General features: G+C 37.7%; 2 protein-coding genes across 2 annotated transcripts; one reads left to right on the top strand and one right to left on the bottom strand.

The window, feature by feature from the left end:
* The first annotated feature begins 2722 nt into the window (after nucleotides 1–2722).
* LOC103712759 (protein MICROTUBULE BINDING PROTEIN 2C-like) lies at nucleotides 2723–8230 on the top strand. The gene is made up of 5 exons (XM_008799379.4): nucleotides 2723–2987; nucleotides 3067–3141; nucleotides 3816–4178; nucleotides 5727–5945; nucleotides 7845–8230. Exons 1-5 carry the CDS (start codon nucleotides 2793–2795, stop codon nucleotides 7992–7994), a joined length of 1002 nt encoding a protein of 333 aa, XP_008797601.3. The 5' UTR covers nucleotides 2723–2792; the 3' UTR covers nucleotides 7995–8230.
* Nucleotides 8231–8959: 729 nt separating this feature from the next.
* On the bottom strand, nucleotides 8960–15377 carry GEK1 (D-aminoacyl-tRNA deacylase). The gene is made up of 8 exons (XM_008799378.6): nucleotides 15007–15377; nucleotides 14585–14911; nucleotides 14162–14225; nucleotides 13926–13978; nucleotides 12092–12147; nucleotides 11639–11713; nucleotides 10330–10518; nucleotides 8960–9213 (listed from the first exon to the last, which is right to left on the bottom strand). Exons 1-8 carry the CDS (start codon nucleotides 15106–15108, stop codon nucleotides 9126–9128), a joined length of 954 nt encoding a protein of 317 aa, XP_008797600.3. The 5' UTR covers nucleotides 15109–15377; the 3' UTR covers nucleotides 8960–9125.
* Between the last annotated feature and the right edge of the window lie 8108 nt (nucleotides 15378–23485).

The following is a 23485-nucleotide window of genomic DNA, read 5'->3' as shown; positions in this document are numbered from 1 at the left end:
ACTAGATCGACTCCGACTACCTCGGTACAAGCCGAGGTAAGCAATTTCGGCCTCAGCAGAGGAGCCAACAGGCCAAAATGAACAACTTTGCCTCCGACCGAGGAGCCTATCAATATGTGCCGATATGGACTGACAATCCTAGCAATCGATCGTCGTGACATGGCTATTTCAATAGCTCTGCATTTGGCACGTGGTCAAAACTATACGTCATCCATGCCTAGGCTATACTACTGGCCGCCACCTGACCACTAGTGCACGCCGACCCAAGTAACGATAAAAGTGACTCTCCTATATAAAGAGGTGATCCAGGGGGACCTCAGTGACGCAAGGCGATATCATGCAATATTACTCACGGAGGACCACATTCTGCTGAGATTTCTTTCTTCCATACTGTTGCCTCTCTATTCTGACTTAAGCATCAGAGGGTCCCCGTAAGAAACTCTTCGGCGAACGAATTTCTTGCAGGGTATCTCCGAAGGAGCTCAACTTCCGAGACCTCGGCCAACTGGCCCAGCTCGGTTCCAATCAACCTCATGGTCATCCAAGCTTCACTCTGACCTCGGTCTGGATCCAACCACAACGGGGACAGCTTCTCCTAGGATATTACAACAACATTGGAATTTAGTGCAATCAAATGAATAAATTTCAGAATATCCTTGGAATCAAACTATGTTTATATGCTGTTACAATCTGCAATGGATATTAATTTTGGACTTTAAATGGAACTCTAAGTTTATATTTGATTTTTTTGTGCTATTCTCATTTATGCAAGAAAATTATGTTCTAGCAGGGGCATTAATGGAGATCGATAATCTGTTAACACGATCATAATCCAACTTAAAAAATGGTGTTTGAGTGCAAAACATAAATCCTAAAATCTAGTTGTTGGTCATTTTAATGTACTATCATGGTTTAGTTTGCTATTGATGATGCCATAAGAGAACCAAGTCATCCCAAAAGATAAATTGATCATGATACGAGGATAAAATTGAATAATAACTTTGATAAATTCTTGTTTGTCAAAAATTTTCATTCAAAGGAATAATCTTATCTATAGAGCAAGAGTTGAATAGGATTACTATAAAATATAATATCATGCATAAGAAGATAGGTGTTACTATTAATTTTTTAGTGGCTAGAAGATCATAAGGTGGCTAATTAATTTATATAGGAGAGAAAAGTATGACACACGGACAGATCCAATTTAGGGTCATGGTAAGGGCTCTTTTGCTAGCATCTTACCAAAACATATTATGAATGTTCATAAGAGTTAACGAGTAACAACTCAAAAAATTGTCTTAAAAAAATAGTTATAATGTATACTTAAGTTCTTTGGTTCTGTATAAGTATATAAAATTTATCCATTACATAGCTAATATAGGACTAAATACAACCATATGGATTCTCACATACTTCCATTGTTTAAACTTTACTATTCTCGTCAAGCTTATAGTCCAAATCTACATCGAGTATGGTGATCTTTTTGGATCATCCAAAAAAGCTAGCCGGAAGATATTATTTAGATTTCTTGGTTCTGTATATGTATCCAGAATTTATCTACTGGATATCTAATGCCAGACTAAACATACGCCGGCATGGGGTTCTTACATATTTTCTCCATTCAAATCCTAGTATCTAAGGGTCCAAATTTATTCAAATCTAAATACAAATGGCATAAATCTAATCTAGACTTGTGTTGCACTGTCTCGTAGTTCACACGGACTATTGATCATCGGATCCAATTTGATATCATTTTCAACAACTTAGAATCTCTTCGAAAAAGTTTGCCAAAAAATATTATTTATGTTTCTTGTATTTTAAAAGTACGAAGCATAGCGAACTAAATATTAAATAACTTAATCTCTAAAATTTGAATTTTAAAAATAGTATCAGTAATTTTTTTATTGCTGATCAATAGCTAAAAAATTTTGAAACCGAACCCAATGGATTGTTATACTTGAAAATCTTGCACGTATGGTTTGAAATCTTGTAGTACCAATCACTCATGTTTTTGTTTTCCCTTTTTTCAGGCCACATGTCTAATAACCTAAAATCATATACCATGCATGAGTATAAAAAAGAACAAAATTAAGAAAAAAAATAAAAGAGAGCAAGACAACGTTCTCTCTCTGAGCAAGATTCCTGAATCGTGCAAATTTTTTTTATTTTTTTAAATTCTTTAATATCTTTCATTCTCTCCCCTCTCGTATTAATAGTAGAGAAAGATGACAATGCAACCCGAACCGTTTACAAAACATGTGAAGATCGGGGCTTCTGAAGCTTCCTCAAATCATATGTGTAAGGTTGAGTCGCCTCCTCTCCCACTCACTATTCTGAAGATTTTTTTTGAACTTGTCTTGTATTTATTCCTTTATCTTAGGTTGCATTCTTTTTTTTTTTTTTTGTTGCTAAGACAGATGGGTCATAGCTACGAATATACCCAATAAAATCAAAAAACAATATACGTTAGAGTGCCGAGGCAACTCCCCATCACCAGCCTATAAGGTACTAGGTTAGCTATATAGCTAGGTAGTTGCATTCTTTCTCTCGACTCTGATGGCTCATGGAAAGAAGAAGAAGAAGAAGAAAAAAAAAAAAAAAAAAAAAAAAAAAAAAAAACTTGGGAACCTTTTGAGGGGGCCGGATTCAGTTAAGGAGGAGAATCCGTAACCCGACCCGCACTAGCCATTTGAAATTCTAAATCTCTTCCCCCTTCCGATTCCGAGGCTGCCGTCGCTCGCCGCTCCCCCCGCCCTCTCTCTCTCTTTCCCCACCGCCTTGGAGACGGGCCGATGCTGGGGAAGCCGCAGAAGCGCCGTGGCCTCGACGAGCCGCAGGAGAGAGGGACTTTCGCCGGCTGTACCTCGTCCCTGCCTCCGCCTCCACTCTCCTCGTCGTCGAAGAATGCCCCCGGCGATGGCGGAAATGTCGACCGGGTCCTCTTCAACAACCTTGTCGAAATGGTCCCCCTCGTCGAGTCCCTTATGGTGTGCCGTCTCCCTCTTTCAGGAATCCGTTATTTTTCCCAGTTATTGTTCGATTATTATTTTTGATAAATGGTGTTAGGACCGGAGAGCAAATCCGTCATTTACGCGGCGGGCGTCGGTGGTCTACACGCCCACACCTTCCAACCAGACCAAGGTGAGGTTTCAATGAGTAGATATCCATGATCCATCTCTCTCTTTCTTTTTTTTCCCATCCACCAAGTCATATTCATCCTTTTCTTGGATTTTCTTAGAATTATATATTTTGATTCAGGAAATACCTAAAGTGTAAGCAAACTACCTCAAAGCACCAGTGTCTCTTGATTCATCTTGGCACACACATGCATCAAACCTCAAAGGTTATGATTTTTGTCAACTCTAGGGAGAAAGCTAAACCTAACACCTGATGGTCAAATGATTGAGTTTTGATGTTTTTTTTTTCCCATAGAAGGAAGAGGAAGAAATAAACCCATGGACATAGGAAAATTTAGGATGCCACAATTTTATTTATCCAGTTGTCAAAGTTAGATCGCTCTCTCCTCTTACATCTTGATTCCTAAATCTATTCTGTTCAGCTATTAGACCTGTTATTCTACATTGGTCAACAAAACATTTATAGAAATGATCTCCAATGTGCAACATATTCTTCTGCAGCATGCTTGTTAACTGCTTCCAGTTACCTCTGGAAAGAAGCTAAACAAGATGGTTATTTTTAATTTCTCCTCTGACTTTTTAATGTTTTTCCTTTTTTTATGTTCTGGACTCACAAGTTTTTTTGGCATTGAAGGTGGATGCCATAATTGAGGCTTAACTAAACCAATGGTAGTGCAGGTCGTTGATCTGAAAGGCAGAAAGCCATCCAAAACTGTTTCTGCAAAAAAGCATAGGGATCTTAGAGACTTGAGCAAAGATACAAATGACCAAGAAATTATTACTGACAGCCTTTCAGTTTTTTCTTCAACTCCATTGGCAGTAGGGTATGTCCAAAAGAATATAGAAGAATTAACTGTGGTGCAGGAGCAGTTGGATGACCTATGTAAAAAAATACTGGAGAAAGATGAAGCCCTGAAATCTGCAGAAGAGATGATGAATCGAATGAGTCGAGTTAATATGATGCTCGATGAATTGAGACACCAGGTTGCAGAGAAGGATTCAGTGGTTAGAAATGCCAATTCACAATTGGCTAATACGCAGGTATATAATAAGAAGATTTGTCCTGCCACTCTCTTGTTTTTTTCAAGCATTCCTTTAACTGTCTTCGACTAAATCTTTAATTATTCAAACAATGGATATGAAAGACTCATCTACTGTGCATTGTACAGTATGTGCTGTATGTATCATATCATTTTTTCTTTTGATTCAGCCAATCTTGCTGAATATATTCATATTTGGGATTTGCTTGCGTTCATTATAACCACTGTAAGAAAGCATATTTCTGCATTTTATCCGGTGCGATCATATTCCCTGAACCTTTTCTTGGGGTTCCAGTTGTCGCATCACAAGTAGACGCCATTATGAAAGGATATCATCTATGGGGAAGGGAGAATTTCTCCTGCTAGTGGAGAGTTGAAATGAATCTCTTTTTTTTTAAATTTTTCCTGAGGGTCTTAAGGAATTTAGTTTATTATATAGTGTTGACACAGAAGTCTTAGATGAGATTGGATGCTAAACTGGATCAGAAATCTTATAATGAATACTATCATGATAATTTAAGACCATATATCAACACTTTAAATTTCACTGCCATGCTTCATTGTGGCATGATTGAGTTCGGGGCTTTTGAGCTAACTGGAACTACTCTATGAAAGGCACTTGTATTCTATAAGGCCGAGGATTTCACCTGTTCTTGCATTGATTAATTGGATGTTGTGAATTTTCTAGGATGCCACCATAGTACTTGGGATACATGCTAATAATGCATGCATGCACGTGCGTGTACAAACACACGTTCGCACGCATTCTTGTGTATGCTGTCCATGTTTTTGCATGCATGTGTGCATGTATATGCCTTATGAATATGCACAATGGCATGAAAACCATTTCCTTTGGTGTTTCAACTATTGATTTTTAATTATTTACATATCTATTTCTTTCAAATTACATGACTTAATTTTATAATTTCTTCAATATCCTATATCATGAGTCATCCTAATGCCTTTCTTGACAAGGTGGCTGTATGTTACATTGAAAATGATCTGATCTAGCATTTGCTCATGTGCTGACATCTTACTGTGCACTTAGCATACTGTACTTTTCATTTCTTTTCGATCATTACAAGGAATATTAATCTTAATATCTTGCATCAACTGCAATCTCATTATAATGGATTCCCCCATGAAACTGCTGTCAACCCTTATAATGGTTATAATGGTCGTTATTTGTCCAAAGATGCCTGGACTTTTGGGATTAAAGAAAATAGACCATTAGAGTGGCTGTTATTTGCTATTACAATGCGATGGGATATCAATACCAGAAAAATAACAATGTTGTTTGCCTAGATTGCTGTTCACTGAATAAAAAAAAAAATCCTATCTGGTACTAAGATTTGAACCTAAAAAAATGGTGAAAACTGCAAATGTTAAATAATGGCTGTTATAATGTAAAACCTATACAATATGAAATATTGGACCCTCTCTGGAACTGTTATAATGGCTATTACTTTAAGCCTTGCTTCTATCTCACACATATGACGGTCAGGAAGAAATACAATATCTCATCTAAAGCCTTTGCTCTTAACTACAGATTAAGCTAGCAGACAAGCAAGCAGCTTTGGAGAAATTAGAGTGGGAAGCAAGGACATCAAATACTAAAATTGAGGAACTGCAGGGAGATCTGGACTCTATGGGCTTCGAAATTACTGCACTCATGCGGTTATTTGAAGAGCTATCAAAAAATGATTCAGCTGCATATCCTGATGATGACATCACTTCAATTCAAAAATTTGATCAACTTCCATACATAGTAAGATCATATTTGCTTTCTTTCTTTCTTTTTTTCAAAAATACGAAGCTTATCTTGTGTTATTCTTTCCTGTTACATGGTGAGCCCTGAAGGCCATACCACTTGGGAATAAATAGAAATTAACCAATAAGTCTGATGCTAGTTTGAGTGCCTCAAAGTCCAGAATGAGATTTTTTGTAAATAGTACTACTAGTAGAGAGTTGAGACGTTCCTGCATGCTCATAACATTTTAGTTGATATCTAAACAACAATGAGTTCATGGTGCATTATAGAGAAGGATGTTAGTCCATATATCATAATACATTTAAAAATATTTAACACTATTATTGTGAATAAAATTTTTAACTGGTACAGATCAAGGAGCCCAAAAGATGTGGTATTTAAAAGTCTTACTTCATGTGCATGTTGTTATTTTATAGTCTACCTGACTTGGAAGTACATTGTCAACATGAAAGCTGCAATTTAGATAGTGTTATCCACTCCTCTGCACATGTTTTGAGGTTTAAATCTCATTTGAATGGTGGCATGTAATCACATGGGCTTAATGCATTACCCGCTGCTGACAAGCTTCATTGTGTTTAGTTGCTGTGTGAACATCATTTTTTGCTTCGGCTTGATGAACCCATGGCTTTTTTGTGTTTTTCCATGGGCATTGGTTCACAGTTGGTCGCTGCAATGTAGTCCATGAGGATGTAGGGCATGAATATTTAGGTCAATTTGAAGTTTTATCATTAATTTGAGTAGTAGTCTTTTTGGTCTGGCTTAGTTTGTTTTAGTCTCCTTTGATGAGCTTTGGTGGTATGAAAATTAAGTTTAATCTCTAAAGTTACAGCCTGTCACATTGGCATGTAATTATCTAGGTTCTCTAGTTTAAGAATACCCTTTTTAGGTGCTTCAAGTTAAGGCTATTTGCAGTAGAGAGGAGGTTACACTATTTGGTGTCGAGTTAAAAGCATCTGACTGCATGAAACTTTGCAAAACTAGGAGGTATTATGAGAGAATTGAAAGAATTGAAACAATTACAAGAAATCCTGAAAGTGCTTCAGTTATGGCAGGAGACATTACTTTTTAAGTCCTACAGTAACTGACAATTGTATTATCAAATCCGACAAGTATAATACTAGCTAGTTCCATGTATATAGGCTTCTCATGAGCATTCCCTGAGGTCATTATCATCAGTAAGTCAGGTGTGCAGAGATAAGGGCATCAGAATTATAAGGTACCCAGTCACATGCAGCTGTCATCATGTATGATGCTACTAGGGCAGGGATCAGGAATCCTTACATGAATATCTTCAAAGTTGCAGCTGTAGATATTAATTTTCATTGGTGCCTCTGTCAGATTCATAATTCTCCTATCACATACATTAGAATTCTTAGGGGAATTTCACAAAAAGAAATGCAAATCTGGATGAACATGTAATTTGGTTGCTGTGTGAATTCATTTCTTTATGGAAGCTATGGTCACTCTCACTATCATAAATTCATAATCCTTTTAGTAGATGATCAAAGAGACTGCATTTGTAAAGTAAACAATCTGAATAAGAACTTTCTACTCAGGTACAAATCATGTGCCTGAACTTGTGCAATAAAATGATATCGGTGCTCTAGTTACATTGAAATCGTAACTTAGGTTTACAGAAGATCATGTTCTGTCTTTTCTTGCTGGCTTCTTAATCTGAGACATGCTTTGCATTTTCATGTTGGCTATGCTGCATGCTAAGGTAGTGCAACAGTTCATATAGCTTTACAAGACTTCTTCATGTCTTTGCTCCTCATGAATACGTGCATCTTATGTACTTTATCATCCTACTGCCTTTTATGTTACCAGTCAACTGTAGTTTAGGAGGTAGAACAGAAAGTGTATCGACATACAAGTAACCGGCTTAAATTAAAACAGGATAGCATAGATGAGAGTGATATGGCGAGGATGGAAGAGGCAAGAAAGGCCTACACTGCAGCTATTGCTGCCGCAAAAGAGAACCCCAGCGAAGAGTTGTTAGCTGCAGCAGCTGAGGCGAGGCTTCACCTCCGAGCATTTGTTCTCTAACCTTACAATCAAAACTGCAAGTTCCTTATCCAGCCATCTACCACGCATGTTTTGCGGCATAGGCTGAGATCAGCAGAGTTTGGTTGTTTTCTTTTGCTTGTACTAAATTACAGTGCATACGGTATTCCTATGAGAATTCCTGCATCTGATCTCAAAATCGCATCTATAAGGAAATGTTCATTGGCTATCCTTCACCTAAAGAGGATCAATTTATTACTCTATTCCACTTATAGTCAGGACCATCTACCTCAGTTATGCGTTTCTTGATGGGTTTTGTTTGCAAGCTTTTTCGAAAGTCCTTTTCAAGCCTGCCTGCATTCAAAAATTTTCATGATTGGTGCTTGGAGCTTTCAGAATAAGGAGTTGCATGCCTGTGGTTTTGAAGAGACTAGTTTATTTAGCAAAGTGCAAGCATGATTTCTTTTTTATCTCCTAGTAACAAAATGCAAGCATATTTCAGTAAGTGGCTGGAGCTCGCGAAAACCTGGTGATAAGAGGATACGAAGTCATGAAAGATCTTTAAAATTAGGATCTAAATAATTATGTTGCAGGTGAGTATATGGTACATATCTTGGAAATTTTTTTAAAATAATGGCCTCTGAAAAGGTGGTAAATCTCTGCTCACCCAAGGGCTACCAATTCTTCCACCAAGGGGCCTACGGGAGTTGAGAAGTTCTCAGGCGTGCAGGTGAATGGGCACTGCTCAAAATTCCAACCACCGAAGACTTCTCAGTATCCTGTCCTTGGATTTAGGGAACCATAAACAATCTATTATTTGTAACAAAGAAATCTATTATCACACAATGTTTATATAGTCTAGTGGTTTAACTGGACGAACAAGCTGTGTTTGACAAAGCAGCTGACCAATTGACTCGAGAGATTGAACAACGAACAAGAAGAGCTAACAGTAGATCCTCTGGAAAATGTCCATTAGATCAGAGCAATTACCATAGCAAAGACGAAAATGAATTGCAACTTTAGTATTCCTTAAAATATCACTCCTTGAAACCATAAGTTAATCTTACACTCTGATCACATGAAGAAGAATAGAGCTGGACTTATAAACCTCAATATTATCAGGCATATAATGGGGTAAAAAGGTCCAATTCTTTGCATTCCAACAATGGCATATTAAAAGTAGTCCTCAGGTTTTCCAATCTTTATGTTCTGCTCTGCCAAGAAGCTTGTAATGGCATTCTTCTGCCAGCCCTTAAAGCTCCTGCATCCACCAACAAGAATTACAGCAACAAAGAAGTTAACTGCCACTGATATCAGACATAAGATCTGAATAACATAATTAGCAGGCAAAATGATTTAACAATAGAACGAGATGCCAAAACCATTTTTGTTTTCTCAAGGTTAGTTTGACACATGATGAGCGTGAAAAAAACATTATTGGTAATACAACAGCAAGCAATTATTTGCAAGAGATGCTTTTAGATGCTTAAAAGTAAGAAATATACTTCAGGAACAAACTAGACAGTTAGTTTTGATATCTCATCAATCACTGAGAGAACAGAAGGGAACAATGTCCTGACTGAAGTAGTACTCCAAAATGGGAGAGGTCTCCTTCAACTAAACATGAATAAAATAAAAAATTCAAGTCTGTTGCGTATCCAAATGTATTACACTGAAACAGTAAACAAGAATGGAAGTTTATGCGAAGGGTAGAGAAGCTTTGAACTCACAAGCATGGTAAACATCCGAATATCAAGTAAAAGATATGTTTTTGTGGCAGTGGATTTTATGTTTTACATGTAACCTTATACTGTAATTTCCATACTGCAATTCCTGTTAGGAAATGCATCACCTCTCACTTGGATTTATTTTGGTGTCCCTTGAATTTAGGTATTGATAAGGCAATGTGTCACTGAGGTTCATAATTCCATAAGTGGCACAAGAGTTCAACTCTTGTATATGTAAAATAAAAAGGTATCTAAATACTCTGAGAAACATCATGTTCATTAGAGAAGAAAAAACTCTCATGAACTCAAGTGCATGTTCTTATGCAAGTTAGGTGAAATGGCCATCAAGATATTGTTAATGCAAACATGAGGGCAAGCCTTGTTCATTAGGTGAATAATTATATTGAAGCTTCATAGGCATTCAGCTCCCACCACCAATGAGCTCAGGTTAAGGTAGGTTATTCCATAAAGTTAGACATTTCTTTCTCAAAACTTCTCCTTCCAAGAAGTTCGTCTTTTCTCATTACGTTTATCTCATATTTACCATATGCTAATCAAACCTGGTGTCATAAGTTAGTTTGACAAAATAAAGGTAAATGAAAAAAATAATTTTGGACCTTGACAGGTTTGTGTGAGGGTTATGAACTTACTTGTGATCTAGATGTGCTAGAACTTCTCCTCCTGGAAAAGCTGATACAGTAGCCTCGTATGCAACTTTGATTGATTGTTTCCAGGTTCCACCGATGGTTTTCTCATTTGCTTTTACCTTTTTCTGGTTAGGATCTTCCATCGGTAAAGAATATCCTGATAGAAGGTGGCCGACCCATACACCATCTTTTCTGAAATTATTTCAAGTATAGAACACACCGTGTCAGAAAATGCCTGATCTTTTTTTCCCTCTTTTTTGTGAAGCAACTGTATTACAAATTTAAAAATTACAAAAGTAACTATTTGGAACTTGCCCAACCCTGCCCCCCATTCCCCAAAATGCAAACAAAGTCTCATTCGAGAGATCTAATGCCTCCGCCATAAATGCAACATAACCAACAAATTTATTAAAATTAAGTCGCAAGCACCTAGCTAGACCCAAAAAAGGGACAAGCTCTAACATTGTACCTTGACCTCACTGACTTTAGAAGGGTTGGCCCACAAGAAATGTCATGGAGGTAAATTTCCAATACTTGGCTTGATCTAGGATTTTAATCAAACAATGTAATGGCTTCTTCAAAATATGCCTTTAAAATAATTTAGATTCAGCATATCAGAGTGCCAAGGTATAACCCATAAAACTGATACATTAATTTCATAAATCCCCACAAAGGTGTGATACTACTCAGTTATACATCTCAAAATAACATGGTTCAACAAATAGTGAAAGTAATTAACATTATTGCTTACTATGGAAAGGGAGGCATGCCTATTTTCTTTCTTTAACTGGTGATATGCGTGCCCAAGACGTAAGCAAATAGTAATTCAGGTACAAGCAGAATTACATCCTGGAACCAATCTTTTTTTAATGCACATAGCAAAGTGTTCATAGAAGGAAATTATGCTTTCAAGATCTCTGGAAACAGATGGGGAATGCCCAGTTTCGTTCTCATCTGATAAGCAATAATCATGGAGAACAAGAGGGATGGCCAGTGTAAGTGACATGGGCATTTGTTTCCTGTCATTCCATTAAGGCCACGGCAATGTAAAGAACAAGCAATTTTTAGTCGACTACCCTAGATGAACATTATACAGTCTCTACAAATAGTGATGTGACTAGAAGAGCATATTAATTTGTTTATCACCAGGGTATGTGCCATAACTAGACTCCTCCTTCAGTGGTTTCAAACAATATGTGCCTGTATTGTTGCTTTTATTTATTATGCCATGACAATTGAAATTTGAACATGGTGAAATTAAAAAACTTCACTTTAACCATAAACCATGATAAGATAGGACGTGGTTACTTACACAACGATATCATTGTGGCGAGGAGCATAATGACCGCCTCCTATTCCCAGAAGGACTTTATTTTTACCATTGTTCCTGCGCAATAGACAACAAAAAGTCGATGCAGGCAATACACAAAAATGTCAAATGACAACCGCTAACAAGCTGGGCTCAGAATCACCTTTAAATTACTTCTTATCATTATTTAATTTGGAAAAGACTAGTAATAGACAAGTAAAATGAAATGTAATACTTGGTACTTAAGCATATGCGAACCCTAAAACTTGTCTACAGCAAAGTAGCTTGATTTATGAATCTTTGGTCCAAATTTTGCTTTATTTGTTTAAAAATAGTGATTTGGACCTCTTTGCAAGGAATTATCTATTTATTTTTACAATCAGTAAGTTGAAAAAAGATTATTTCTCAGAAGCCTTATATACATCTTTCTACAACCTCCTTAAAATAGTGCCTTACCCTTTCCACTCTCCGACACTACCACCTCCTCCAAGGCCAAGTCCTTCCCACATGAGCTGCAAATATCATAAAACAAAGCAATTTATTTTACTAAACATATTGTCATGAATCTAATTACATACAAACAAAGGCAATATAATTAAACCTGAAAAGTGAAATAAATGTAAGCATTATACTACTAAATTTCAGAGCAGGCACCAATAAAAGTAATCCTTGGCACTTTTGGATATGTGCGAAGATCCTAGCATCCAATTTTTTGTCATACTTGCTATATGAACACGTTATAAAAGCCTAGATAATTTCTTCTTTAACAAAAAGTGGTGCAATCAAAAAGAGATTTTTAAGATAAACTCAAGAAAAAAAAAATAACACTTTAAAGAAGCATATTCTGCCACAGTCCGTCATTCAATGGCCCCAAGTAATAACATTCTCTGGATCTTCTTACAATACATTTTTGTTTTGGAAATTCATCCATGCCTTGAGCTTTCCTTGAGTGACTAATCTTATACTTCAGCCTCTCAAAAGCACAAAATAAACACATAATATTCAGTTCTAACCAGTTTTCCAATATTATACATCATCTGGATATACATCTTTCAGGAACCATTTTGTGCGATAAGTTATTTCATAGATAACCAAAGTTTTTTTAACATCCATTGGCAGAATAATCTTCAATACATGGATAATAGTCAATATCCCAGTGTCAACTTTGCTTAGGTTCCCACCAATTTTCCGGGTCATGGACTATTATCTGTGCTTCATGGCTACTCCCAAAAGGAAACTGAAAGTAACCTTTATTTCTTGAAAGCATATAGAGGTATTGTTACTAAGAATGCAAACCATGGGAAAATGCAAGAAATAATAGCAACAAATGTTTCATGTTGCCACTAACAATATGGGAATAACACAACCAAGTTTGAGAGGAAAGCAGTGAAACATTCCCTAGTTTAAATTTTAATGACCTTTTCATATTATTTAAATAAAAGAACTTAAACACCTTTTTAACATAAAAGATACCTTGAACATCAAGTTTTATAGATGTTTTTCTGCAAAATGATCTTTGATGGGCTAACAAGATAGCCTGCATGCTTCCTCACCTTTTAGTGGGGAGTTGTTATGATACATAAATGACTTAAAATTGGCTGATATTTCTTCAACCTTCAAACGATGGCACAACAGGCTTTTGATACGCTTTTCCATTCCCATAATTTCAATGACAATTTTTAATGAAAGAAAAATATAGACAAATTTCCAATACCAAGATTTTGTACTTTCCTAATGATATACTCTTGGTGCAGAGATATTTCTAACTTCGTTTATACTATAAACTTTGATATGGCCCCTGGGAGGGTCAAATGGAGGAGAAGCAACAAAGCCATCCCAAAATTGATGCAATAAGACTTGTTAATATGGCTACGGCCAATATCTTCCATTAATGTCAATGGAAAGAGTAGTCGGTCTTTCCATTTATGAAAAGCATAAGAACATGACTAGAATATTTGTGATTTCAAAATAAATATAAAAGAAAATATGGAGTCACCAATACACAAGATGAGAACATCCAGAAAGGAAAAAGGCCTGAAGATCAAAGAATAAGATTCCGCTCTAAAATCGTCCTCTAGAACTATTAAAATAGTTCTGGGATAATGATATACAATAGTAAACATATAAATTGCTAGAAAGATTATAACTCTATTTGTGCGACACTTGACCATAACATTCATGAAATTGCAAAATTGCTGTAAAGGGCATAGGTCTAAGAGCAGGTATATTTATTCATGACAAGCTTAAATTCTTGAAAATATATATTTTTTTTTGGTGGAAAATCACTCACTAGAGCTATAGCTTGAGCAGCATCTTGCCTACCCCAGTACTCTGCTGTGCTTCCTACAAGAATTAAAAGATAACCTTACAAGGAGCCCATAGGCAGCCATAAATCTCATCAAATAAAAGAGAAACAATTACGAACATGTAAATTTAAATTTTGCAATTACTGAAACACTCAACATCACAAAAGACTGATGAAAAAAAAAGTACTAAAATGTGCAAATTTACAAGAAAGCCATATACCTATCTCCAAGAACAAGGTTGGCGTATTAACTACAGGTCCATGATGAGTTGCCTCCAGAGTAACCTACATGAAGCCAAAAACAAAACAAAACAACAACAAAAAAAGAGAGAGATTAGCATCCATTACAATGGGAACAGCACTCTAGTTTTTCTTTTTTTTTTCTCCTTTTCTCATCTCCCGTCAAAACTACGTTACAACTTGCATACATCAAGCCGGCCCAACATCCACTCCGACCGATCCGGTTCAGACAAACGGTCCGGTATACTCATTGGATTTCCACCGAGTCCGACAAACCAATGGTGTTTAGTTTTAAGCACCTTACTATTACTAGCCCGACCAACCGAGCCGATAAAATGTCGGACCGGGTACCCACCGGACCGATCCATCGGAAAGAAACGAAAAGGCGGTGTGGTACACAGTACCTCGAACTCCGGAAGGAGACCCAGGGAATCGGCGATCTTCTTGAGTAGCCGAAGCCAGGGGCCGATCCGAGGGTTGGGCAGGGCAGCCCAGCCAGGGCGCCCTCCCTGCGGCGGGATCTCGTCGTCCCGCAGGTGCGGCACGCCGATGGGATGCACGGTGAGGGCGGGGCGGTTGGAGACGGCGGTGTGGCGGCTGAGGAAGATGACCTCCGTGACAGATTCTCCTGTGGCGACCTCCCAGCGGCGGTCCAGGTCGTCCTCCGCCACGATGCTGTTCTCGTGCTTCAACAGCCTCACATCCCCATTCGCGAAGCTCTCCATCCCCTCCTAATTTAATCCCATCAATTCATCCCTCCATCCGGTAAGACAAATCATCAACACAAGAAAAACAATAGAAACAAAACATGTGGGCGCGAATGTACGGAGAGGGAGGGGCCGGGGTTCCAGCCGGGCATTGCGAGGAAGGCGGAGGCAGGGCCGACCGAGGCGGGGTCTGCGGTCGTCGCCACCACTAGCGTCACCATCGTCGCCGCCGCCGCTGCTGCTGTCGTCCTCCGGAGACGATAAAGGGGCGGAGAAAAGGAAAGCGCTGCTGCCGAGACTGATGCGGTTGAGGACGCAAGGAGCTCTTCTCTTCTCTTCTCTTCTCTTCTCTTCTCTCTATTTATGGAGAGAGCATGCGGGTCCGCATTTTGCTCTCCCAAGCCGGGCTTCTTTCTTGTGGCGGAAGCCGCAGCACCGTGCGAAACCCAGCGCGAAGGTGTCTCACGTGCTCTCTCGATGTGGCCGACTCAAATGGGGTGGAGACTTGAACGACTTCAGTTGTGGCGGGCAGGAGGGAAGATGGGTTCGGTGAACGTGTCCATACCAGCCCATAGGGTTAGCGCCCTCGGGTTTGGTCAGCTAATGGTATTGGACCATTGGAAGCGGACGGGGATTGGGCTTGGGCTCAGAACGCGTCGGGCCATTGCGGGCGAGACACGGTTTCAAGGAATACAGCCTTCTTTTGGGTTCGTGGCTGGAGGGTCGGGCTACGGGGTTTTGTAGGAGAAAATCTGTGAGTGCTCGATTCTTTTTTTTTTTTTTAAACCTATGTTACTCTTCTACAAGATAACTAACTAACTAAATAAATAAATAAATAAATAATCAGCCAGATAATAATGATTTTTGACCGAGAGAAACGCCTTCGATGCAGCGCAGCATTTCGGAGAGGTCCTCTGGATGCATCAGGATCTAGTTCTTCATAATTATGCCATTTTGTAGCTCTTGACTCTATTAGCTGCACGTACACCAAAGTAGGATGAGCAACCGTTGTACCAAAAAAAAAAAAAAAAAAAGAAGAAAGAAAAGAGAGAGAGAGAAACGTCCCAAAATGGATTCGGCTCATAAGAAGAGTGGGCTCCGTTCAGCCCACCTACACCAATCCTGACGGGTCTCAAACTCTGCCAAATCTTATTTCTCCCATTAAGACTTCAAAAATATATCTACCAACATGTTAATATAAACTTATAGTTAATAACTACTACCTCAAGTTATTCAATCACAAATTATTCAAACAAACAATTAGAATTTCGTATGGCAGATGGAAATTGCATATAACCAATCAACTGGAGGGCATTTTTTGACTTTTCACCGAGTGTTCAAGATCTAGATAACTGTACACGCTCCTGCTGAAACCACTCCAGTGAAGCAAACAACAACATTATTAAATTCCTATATTACATGATAGGTGTAATAATGGCCTCAAGCAATGACATTGTAATGCATGATCGCAAGCATTCGTTCCCAATTTGGCCTTCAAAAGCTCCATGATCATGATCGCACAACTTGAAGCAATGACATTATAACAACCCTAGAGGTGCAGATAGGTCGGATTGACACATGGCCGGCTCGACCCATTTAGACTTGATCCGACTTGCTTTAAAAGACCTGTGAGGCCCGGTCGGATTCTAAAATTAGATCCATTCTATTTTTTAGATCAGATCTGGAATGACTGGATTCCGACCCAATTTGACCCATTATTTTTTAGATTAACTTTGGACCGTTTATTCTATGACCTGACCTAAACCCTTAAGTTTATGTTCACTGTGCTATGCTTTGCGATGAATTCGGAATGTCTTATGAAAAAACATTAGTCATCTACTGGATTCTCACCCTTAAGTTTATGTTGGCCATCTAAACTCACCAGCCTCTACAGCATGCCTCGCCAAGTCTTTTGTACGCTGCAAAATAAAATTAATAATTATTTTTTCCAGTGATTCATTGCTTTAATGTGCAAACAAAAAAGGATTAATGTTTTGTTACTGACATCAAGAAGGACAAAAGATGGCCCCCAGATAAATTATTTTGCATATAAATTGCAAGTAGGATGGCATTAGAAAGGTAACCTGATTCGTCTGTTCGTGATGCTTCTCATGGCTAATAGATGTGGGTGGTGTTTATCTATCTCGGCGATGAACAAGACAGGATCCAGCGTTCAAGACGATAGAAAGGCCCAAAAGGCCCAAAAGGGGCCTTTTGGGTGGTGTTTACCTATCTCGGATCTCACTTCGTTTGGTAGAAAGGCCCAAAAGGGGCCAAGATGGGCAAGGTACAAGGGCTAAACGACCCGTCCAGAGTCCACATCGTTCCTATCTCGTCTTAAAGCCATAATACGTGCGGGGCCAGAGCCTGATTCCCCGTTAACAAAACAAACCCTATCCTTAGACCTTAGTATGCTAATTTCCAAGTTCAACATCTACCCGACCTGATCAGACTCAAATTTTTTAGATTAGGACCGAGTTATACATGAACCGAACTCAATCTAAATGACCTATTGGGCCAGAAATTTCAACCACGGACCTGACCCGATCTTCTTTTGGATTGCATTTGAATCCAACATTAGAATCCAAACAAAAAACCAAATTAGGTCAGAATGACTCGTGACCCAATTTGATCCGACCTATTTGCATCTCTAAATAACCCTAAAACAAGAAAAATTATCGCATGACATGTGACACTAAGATGAGCGCACAATAAATAAAACCAGGCTTGCATGTCTCGGTGATTTGGTGGTGTGCACCAGCAGGTGTGCATGCAATGATTTCTCCTAAACCAAAAAGGTTCCATCCATCAGCTAGCCATGCTGCTAAAAATCATAAGAGAAAAAAAAAGAGAAGAAATTCCAGAGTTCTGTTTCATGAATATCCAAGCAAAAATACAATGTGGGAATGCTTCTGAAAATGCCCACATCACAATATAACTCAACTAGCAATGGCCCCATGACTCTGTAACATCAAGTGCAGATTTTGACAACCTAAAAATTTATCAACTGATCAACTGGTTATATTCACAGATATAGCAAGACAAAAAGCACAGATGTAAAGAAATTCCAGGATTTCAATCCGACCAGAGTTGCATCATCCCCAGCAATGCTTCCAAAAGTGACCTCCATCATCAATACATGGGACACATTGTAGTTCCACTGTAACCCTACAACATAAGTGCAGCTTTTGATAGAACATTCAAACCCAGAGAACAACATATAGAAACACTCAAAACAGTTCCAGATCTGGTTACAATAAACAATAGTACAGGGTTTTAGCCAAAGTTTTTTCAGCAGTATCCATGACACTACAGTCACAATTTTCTTTTTTCAGTGCATCCCTGCCAAGAAAGTCCTCCTCAACTCAGAATACGAGCATCGGACTGTGCATCCAAGATAACCACTTACTAGCTCAAAGTTTGAAAGAAGATCAGCCAATGCACAATAATGGGGGTCTCCAGATGTAGACAGAAAGAAATTGACATCTCTTCTAGTTGCAGATAAGCAAAATTGAATATATTCAAATCAAATAGATAATAAAAACAATAGATACGCTAATAACATAACGATCCACATTGCCCTGATTTTTTTTTTAAATAACAGTCGTGTAAAATTCTCGATCAGATTTGGAAATAAATTTTGATGTAACAGAACCAAGGACACAAGTTAGTCTAGTGCAATTGTAAAAGCTATAAGAAACATCAGCATAATTGATAATTCTAACAAGGGAGATTCCAAGGTACACAAAGTAATACTTGCTCTAAGATCCTTACATAAATGACCAAGTTATTATATAACATAAGATATGCTCTGCACCATGCAGATGAAGTAAAATTCAACAAATTTCTTCTCCCAAACAATTTCTATAAAATTTACAATCAAATATTAGATAAACTTTGTTGAGAACTTCCATTTCCGATATTGGATGGTCCATAGGCCATGACAGCTAGACTTATTAGAATCTTGAAAACTTTCAGCATGAAGTTCATCTTACATCATAAAATAGCTTACAAATTAAAATTATTGAGGCTGGATCGATGTCATTTATAGTCCCAAATTACCTTTTTTAACAAAAATTCCTCAATCAATTTTTATATCACAACCACAAAGATAAATGTTTGTTGTACATAAATGATAGTGAATAATAAGATCAATTGTGCACCATTTCTTCTACTACCTCATAATATTGTACATCAATTTGTTCATGTGGGATACCCAACATAAGGGCTTAAATCAGGTTGTGACATTAATTGACCTGATGCAGACCCGAGCTTACCTGGTCCATGTCAGGTTGGCCCAAATTATGCCACCCCTAAAGATACCCAGTCTTCCAAATAGTCAACACTTTTAATTAAGATCATGTATGATAAAAGTTGGAGAAGCTGACGGTGCTAATGGAGCACCACTTAATAGGAATAAATGGACAAAAAGGACAAATGAAGCCAACCAATAGTAGTGATGAATGTTTGTTAGTTTTGGCCATTGAGATTTTTGAAATGTTTTGACCATTTTCGAATAGAGCTTTGGGTTTAAAGATAAAAAACACCTCTAATCTCAAGACAAAATACTCATGCAACATCCATAATTGTGTTCAAGGTCTCGAATGGCTCTCCATAGTGATAATGCATCAACACAAGCCCTCTGCATAATGGTGATCCATAAAATAAAATATGGTTTTCTTAATGAGGATGACAAGACAATTAATCATCAAAATAGAGTAAAAGTCGTAAAAAGAGGATGTCAATCGATTTGAGCTGCATAAAATGCAAAGACAATATGATATTGCTTGTGTAAGAACAAAGATCTGGACTGTTAACTTGAATATCACATGAAATATTGTTATGTAAAAAATCCAAGGAAAATAAAACACATACTAACATAAGGGGTAATTTTTTTTACCACTGAAGGTAGCTAATTTATTGATAAAAGGTTAATTATAGTACAAATATTGGAAATCATTTCACATATATAGATCAATGGTTTTACCATGCTTCGCACCCACTCGATCTCACAGCTAGATCAGATAGTGAATTTTACTTGGTGACTGAACATGAATACAAAGTGGATAGGCAATATTTTACTCTAATTAGTGTGAAACCCCAAGATTCTCAACCTTGAAAAATATCGGTGTCGATGGTTTGACTAGTCCAACTTAGCTTACATAATTCCCTAACTTCCACTTTGTTAGTAGTTTGATTATTCATTTCATAAAAGCTAAGATCCTTGAGTCATCCATAAACGTTTTCCTAATGTTTCCTTGCTGCCATATTTCCCAATGAATCATCTATTGCAGCTTTCCTTGTACCTTCAGATGATGGAGGATCAGCAACTACTCTAATATAGCAAGGCAAATCATCTACTATTATACATAATGATTGTGAGGCTTCAGAGTGCTCTTTCTCAAAACTGGGGGGTGAAAACTTACCTCTTGATCATCCCATTTTACACTGTTTTCGTATAGCAAAGGCACCCATAAGATCGTATCCCAATTAAACTTTTGTTGATAAAAAGGTTCTCTATAATGCATTTTCAAGCATGATCTTAAAAAAGAGGAAAAAAGACACCATCATGCCTAAAGTTTAGTGCGCATTTAACTTGTCAGGGTATCAAAGCAGGTAAATTAAGAAACTAAAGGTTTCTTTTTTTAAGTACTTAATTCCTGTAATTGTCTAATAAAAGACCCCTTATCCTTGACAAAGTAGTTTTGTCATGTGTGGAAAGCTAAAGACACATTACCTCCTGCGTACTGAAGACCTTAGTCAAAAGATGTTCTTGTAAATAGGATGTGAAAATTCCAAGTTCACAAGACATTCATCAAGAACCTGTATATAGAATCTAAATTTCAAAGTTACCATTCCATTGATCTTAGAACCCTTGGAAGGTGAAGAATGAATTTCATTGTTTCCAACATGGTAGAGTCTGTATGAGAAACCACTCCCCAGTTATTATCTCATCAAAACAAACCTAGCGGCTTGAAAATCCCGAATTCCTACATTTCAACCATAATTCTCTTCCATTTATTTAGCATTAGTACCTTTTCACCAGAGATGTGCCTCAAATAATCTCCATAACAATGTATGCAAGCTCCATAATACACATTCGCCCCTTCGCTTTAAGTTCTACACATCTAAAACTGGTAAGGGAAATGTTCATGCTCGTCTTCCAATCATTTTATACAAGATATCCATAAATCTTTTAATCTTTTCATCACAACAATAGACAAGGAAAAGGTAAAGAGATAGTGGTAACAGAAGCCATGTATGGGCTGGATAAGCATGAATTTGCCACATTAGAACTTAATAATAAAATCAAGCCAAGTACTCGCCCCCCACTCCTTCCCAATATTGTGTTACTATTGTTGAGTGGCCTGAGCTAATTTGAAGCACTATGAGGGGGACTGAACCAAACTATCGAAAGATTAGACACACTACAGTTATTAATTATTGAAATTTCTGAGGTCCATCAAACCTTTTCACTTCTTCCAAAATCACACATTAAGCATGCAACCACTTCAAAATTATAAAAGATAAAGCATATGCTAAAAAGTTAAAAAATACTGATCTTTACATCAAATGCAATTTCGCATGACCTTTCTAACCCAATGGTAGGCGATCACAGCAAAGTACTTCCATGCATATTCATTGATCAAGAGTACAACAGCCACTTAGTCAGCCTTGAAGAAATAGTTCTAAATAATATCCTGTAACCACAAAATTTGGCAGCATATAGAGGTAACAATGTCAAAAAAGAAATACGAAATATTATAACTGCTATGACCCACCATTCAGAGAGATTTTCACAATCATTTACTATCCACACATGAGTGTGAATATAAAACCATATGCTGTTCACATATTTTTGTTTTTTTGGTATTAAATGTAGTTAAGGCAATGAATAAGAAAAACCAACTTTAAGCTTCCTCAGAACAGGTTGATGCTTTGACTAGCTAGAAATTAAGGACCAAAATTTCTGCCAAATGGTAAAACACAATCAATCACATAGCTCCAAAGGAGCAATCTAAGTTTTGGCATTTTACATGTCGAGTTTATAAGTCATGCAAGCATTTCTTGATCTCACAGCCAATAGCACTCAGTTAAGAATTTGCCTTTCATCCACAATTGGATCATAGAGTTCAACTTGGGCAGAGCCCTTCGACTTCCCACAATTGGAACCACTCTATCAACCGGCTCCGATGTTAAGGATAGAATTCAATATGGGTTAACTGAACCTGTTTGTGTCTCTAATATGGCAAACTATTCTAGCTGCAACTGAAACATGACAGATTCTGATTCTAAAATTTCATGTGCAGTCAATTGATGTAATCGCAAGATTCTAGATCAGATAATCTATTTTTCGACATCTTCGATAGCTGTTTTATAGTGCAAAGACCAATGAAGAAGCAATATGGGAGCATGGTTGGTTAAAAATGCAGTGGAGGAGAGCAGAAGGTCTGCAATTCTAAAAAAAATTGCTGAACAGGGCACATCCTATTGGTAAAAGAAGTTATTCACAGATCATTATAGATTGTCAGTACACACCTGTACCTAATACTATTGCTTCATAATCAACAGCACTTACCCATTGGAGCTTACAGGTTTCCATCGCTGGGTTAACAAAGATTTGGCGATGGTGTCGATTTTAAATAAGGCCAGGGTTTGGTAATTTCAACTGTTGAACATATACAGTGATTCAGAAAGCAAAACTGTATGTTTTTGTGCATTTAGTTACAGAGAGACCTAAATTGTATCGGCTGTTTTAGTTTTCAGTTTTTTTCTTTGTGTGAAGCCATATAGAGATTTAAATGCATTTAGTGTTTTTTCAGTAGAATTAGCTACACTCAAAACAACAACAAGAGCAAGAACAACAATGCAGTGCAGATACAGGTCTAATTAAACAAACTTACCAAACTTAGCAACCTAGCACCCCACTCTGCCGAGGAGAGGTCCTGAGTTTGACTAGTGACATGGCAATTCCACTGTATTTCTCAAAATATTGGATTGGTCAGTTGTACTACCTAAATGTCATCATGAATCATCACAATTTTTCTGTATGCAATTGAGACTTTTTCATTGTTGCAGACAATGGTATTGATGTCTTACATTATATTTACAGGACATAAATTGTGTAGTGTTAACAAAGCATATTCTGGTGCAGCTGACAGAGAAAGATGACATGATGACATTGATTAAACAAAGATCGAACCTATCTGCATTCAGTCTAATGCTGCGGCTTATAAGCTGATAACTCAGTTTTGAGTTTTAATTTATCATTCATGTGTTTGATTCCACAGTCTAAGAAACATTTTTCTTTTGTCTTTACTCGGAGAAAGAATAAACATAAGTTCTATATGTCTCATGTTGATATTCCTGACCTCCCCTCCATATTAGATTAAGTCTGTTTGTGGCCTCAGAAAAGCTATCTGGACCAACAAAATTTTGCTCAAAACAAATTCTGACAACTGCTCGTTATGACACGAAGCCAGGGTCTGCTGAACCGACCTGAACCGGTCGGTTCAGCCCGAACCGGACCGGTACCGACTGGAACCGGTCCGGTTCCAGTGTGGAAATCGGTTCCGACCCAATATGGGTCGGAACCGA

The sequence above is a fragment of the Phoenix dactylifera genome, chromosome 2 (assembly GCF_051530095.1).
Source record: "Phoenix dactylifera cultivar Ajwa chromosome 2, Ajwa_hap1_PhDact_Kaust_v1.1, whole genome shotgun sequence".
Taxonomy (NCBI): domain Eukaryota; kingdom Viridiplantae; phylum Streptophyta; class Magnoliopsida; order Arecales; family Arecaceae; genus Phoenix; species Phoenix dactylifera.
The sequence above is the reverse complement of the archived record's forward strand: the minus strand, read 5'-3'. Positions and strand labels throughout refer to the sequence as shown.

What these genes read in the sequence shown, in the direction of transcription:
- LOC103712759 (XM_008799379.4), top strand. Translation starts at nt 2,793, where the DNA reads ATGCTGGGGAAGCCGCAGAAGCGCCGTGGCCTCGACGAGCCGCAGGAG. An exon ending in CACAATTGGCTAATACGCAG is followed by an intron (nt 4,179 to 5,726) that starts GTATATAATAAG and finishes TCTTAACTACAG; the next exon opens with ATTAAGCTAGCAGACAAGCA. An exon ending in TTGATCAACTTCCATACATA is followed by an intron (nt 5,946 to 7,844) that starts GTAAGATCATAT and finishes AAATTAAAACAG; the next exon opens with GATAGCATAGATGAGAGTGA.
- GEK1 (XM_008799378.6), bottom strand. Translation starts at nt 15,108, where the DNA reads ATGGTGACGCTAGTGGTGGCGACGACCGCAGACCCCGCCTCGGTCGGC. An exon ending in AACCTTGTTCTTGGAGATAG is followed by an intron (nt 13,979 to 14,161) that starts GTATATGGCTTT and finishes TAATTCTTGTAG; the next exon opens with GAAGCACAGCAGAGTACTGG. An exon ending in CTAGCACATCTAGATCACAA is followed by an intron (nt 9,214 to 10,329) that starts GTAAGTTCATAA and finishes TGGTGGATGCAG; the next exon opens with GAGCTTTAAGGGCTGGCAGA.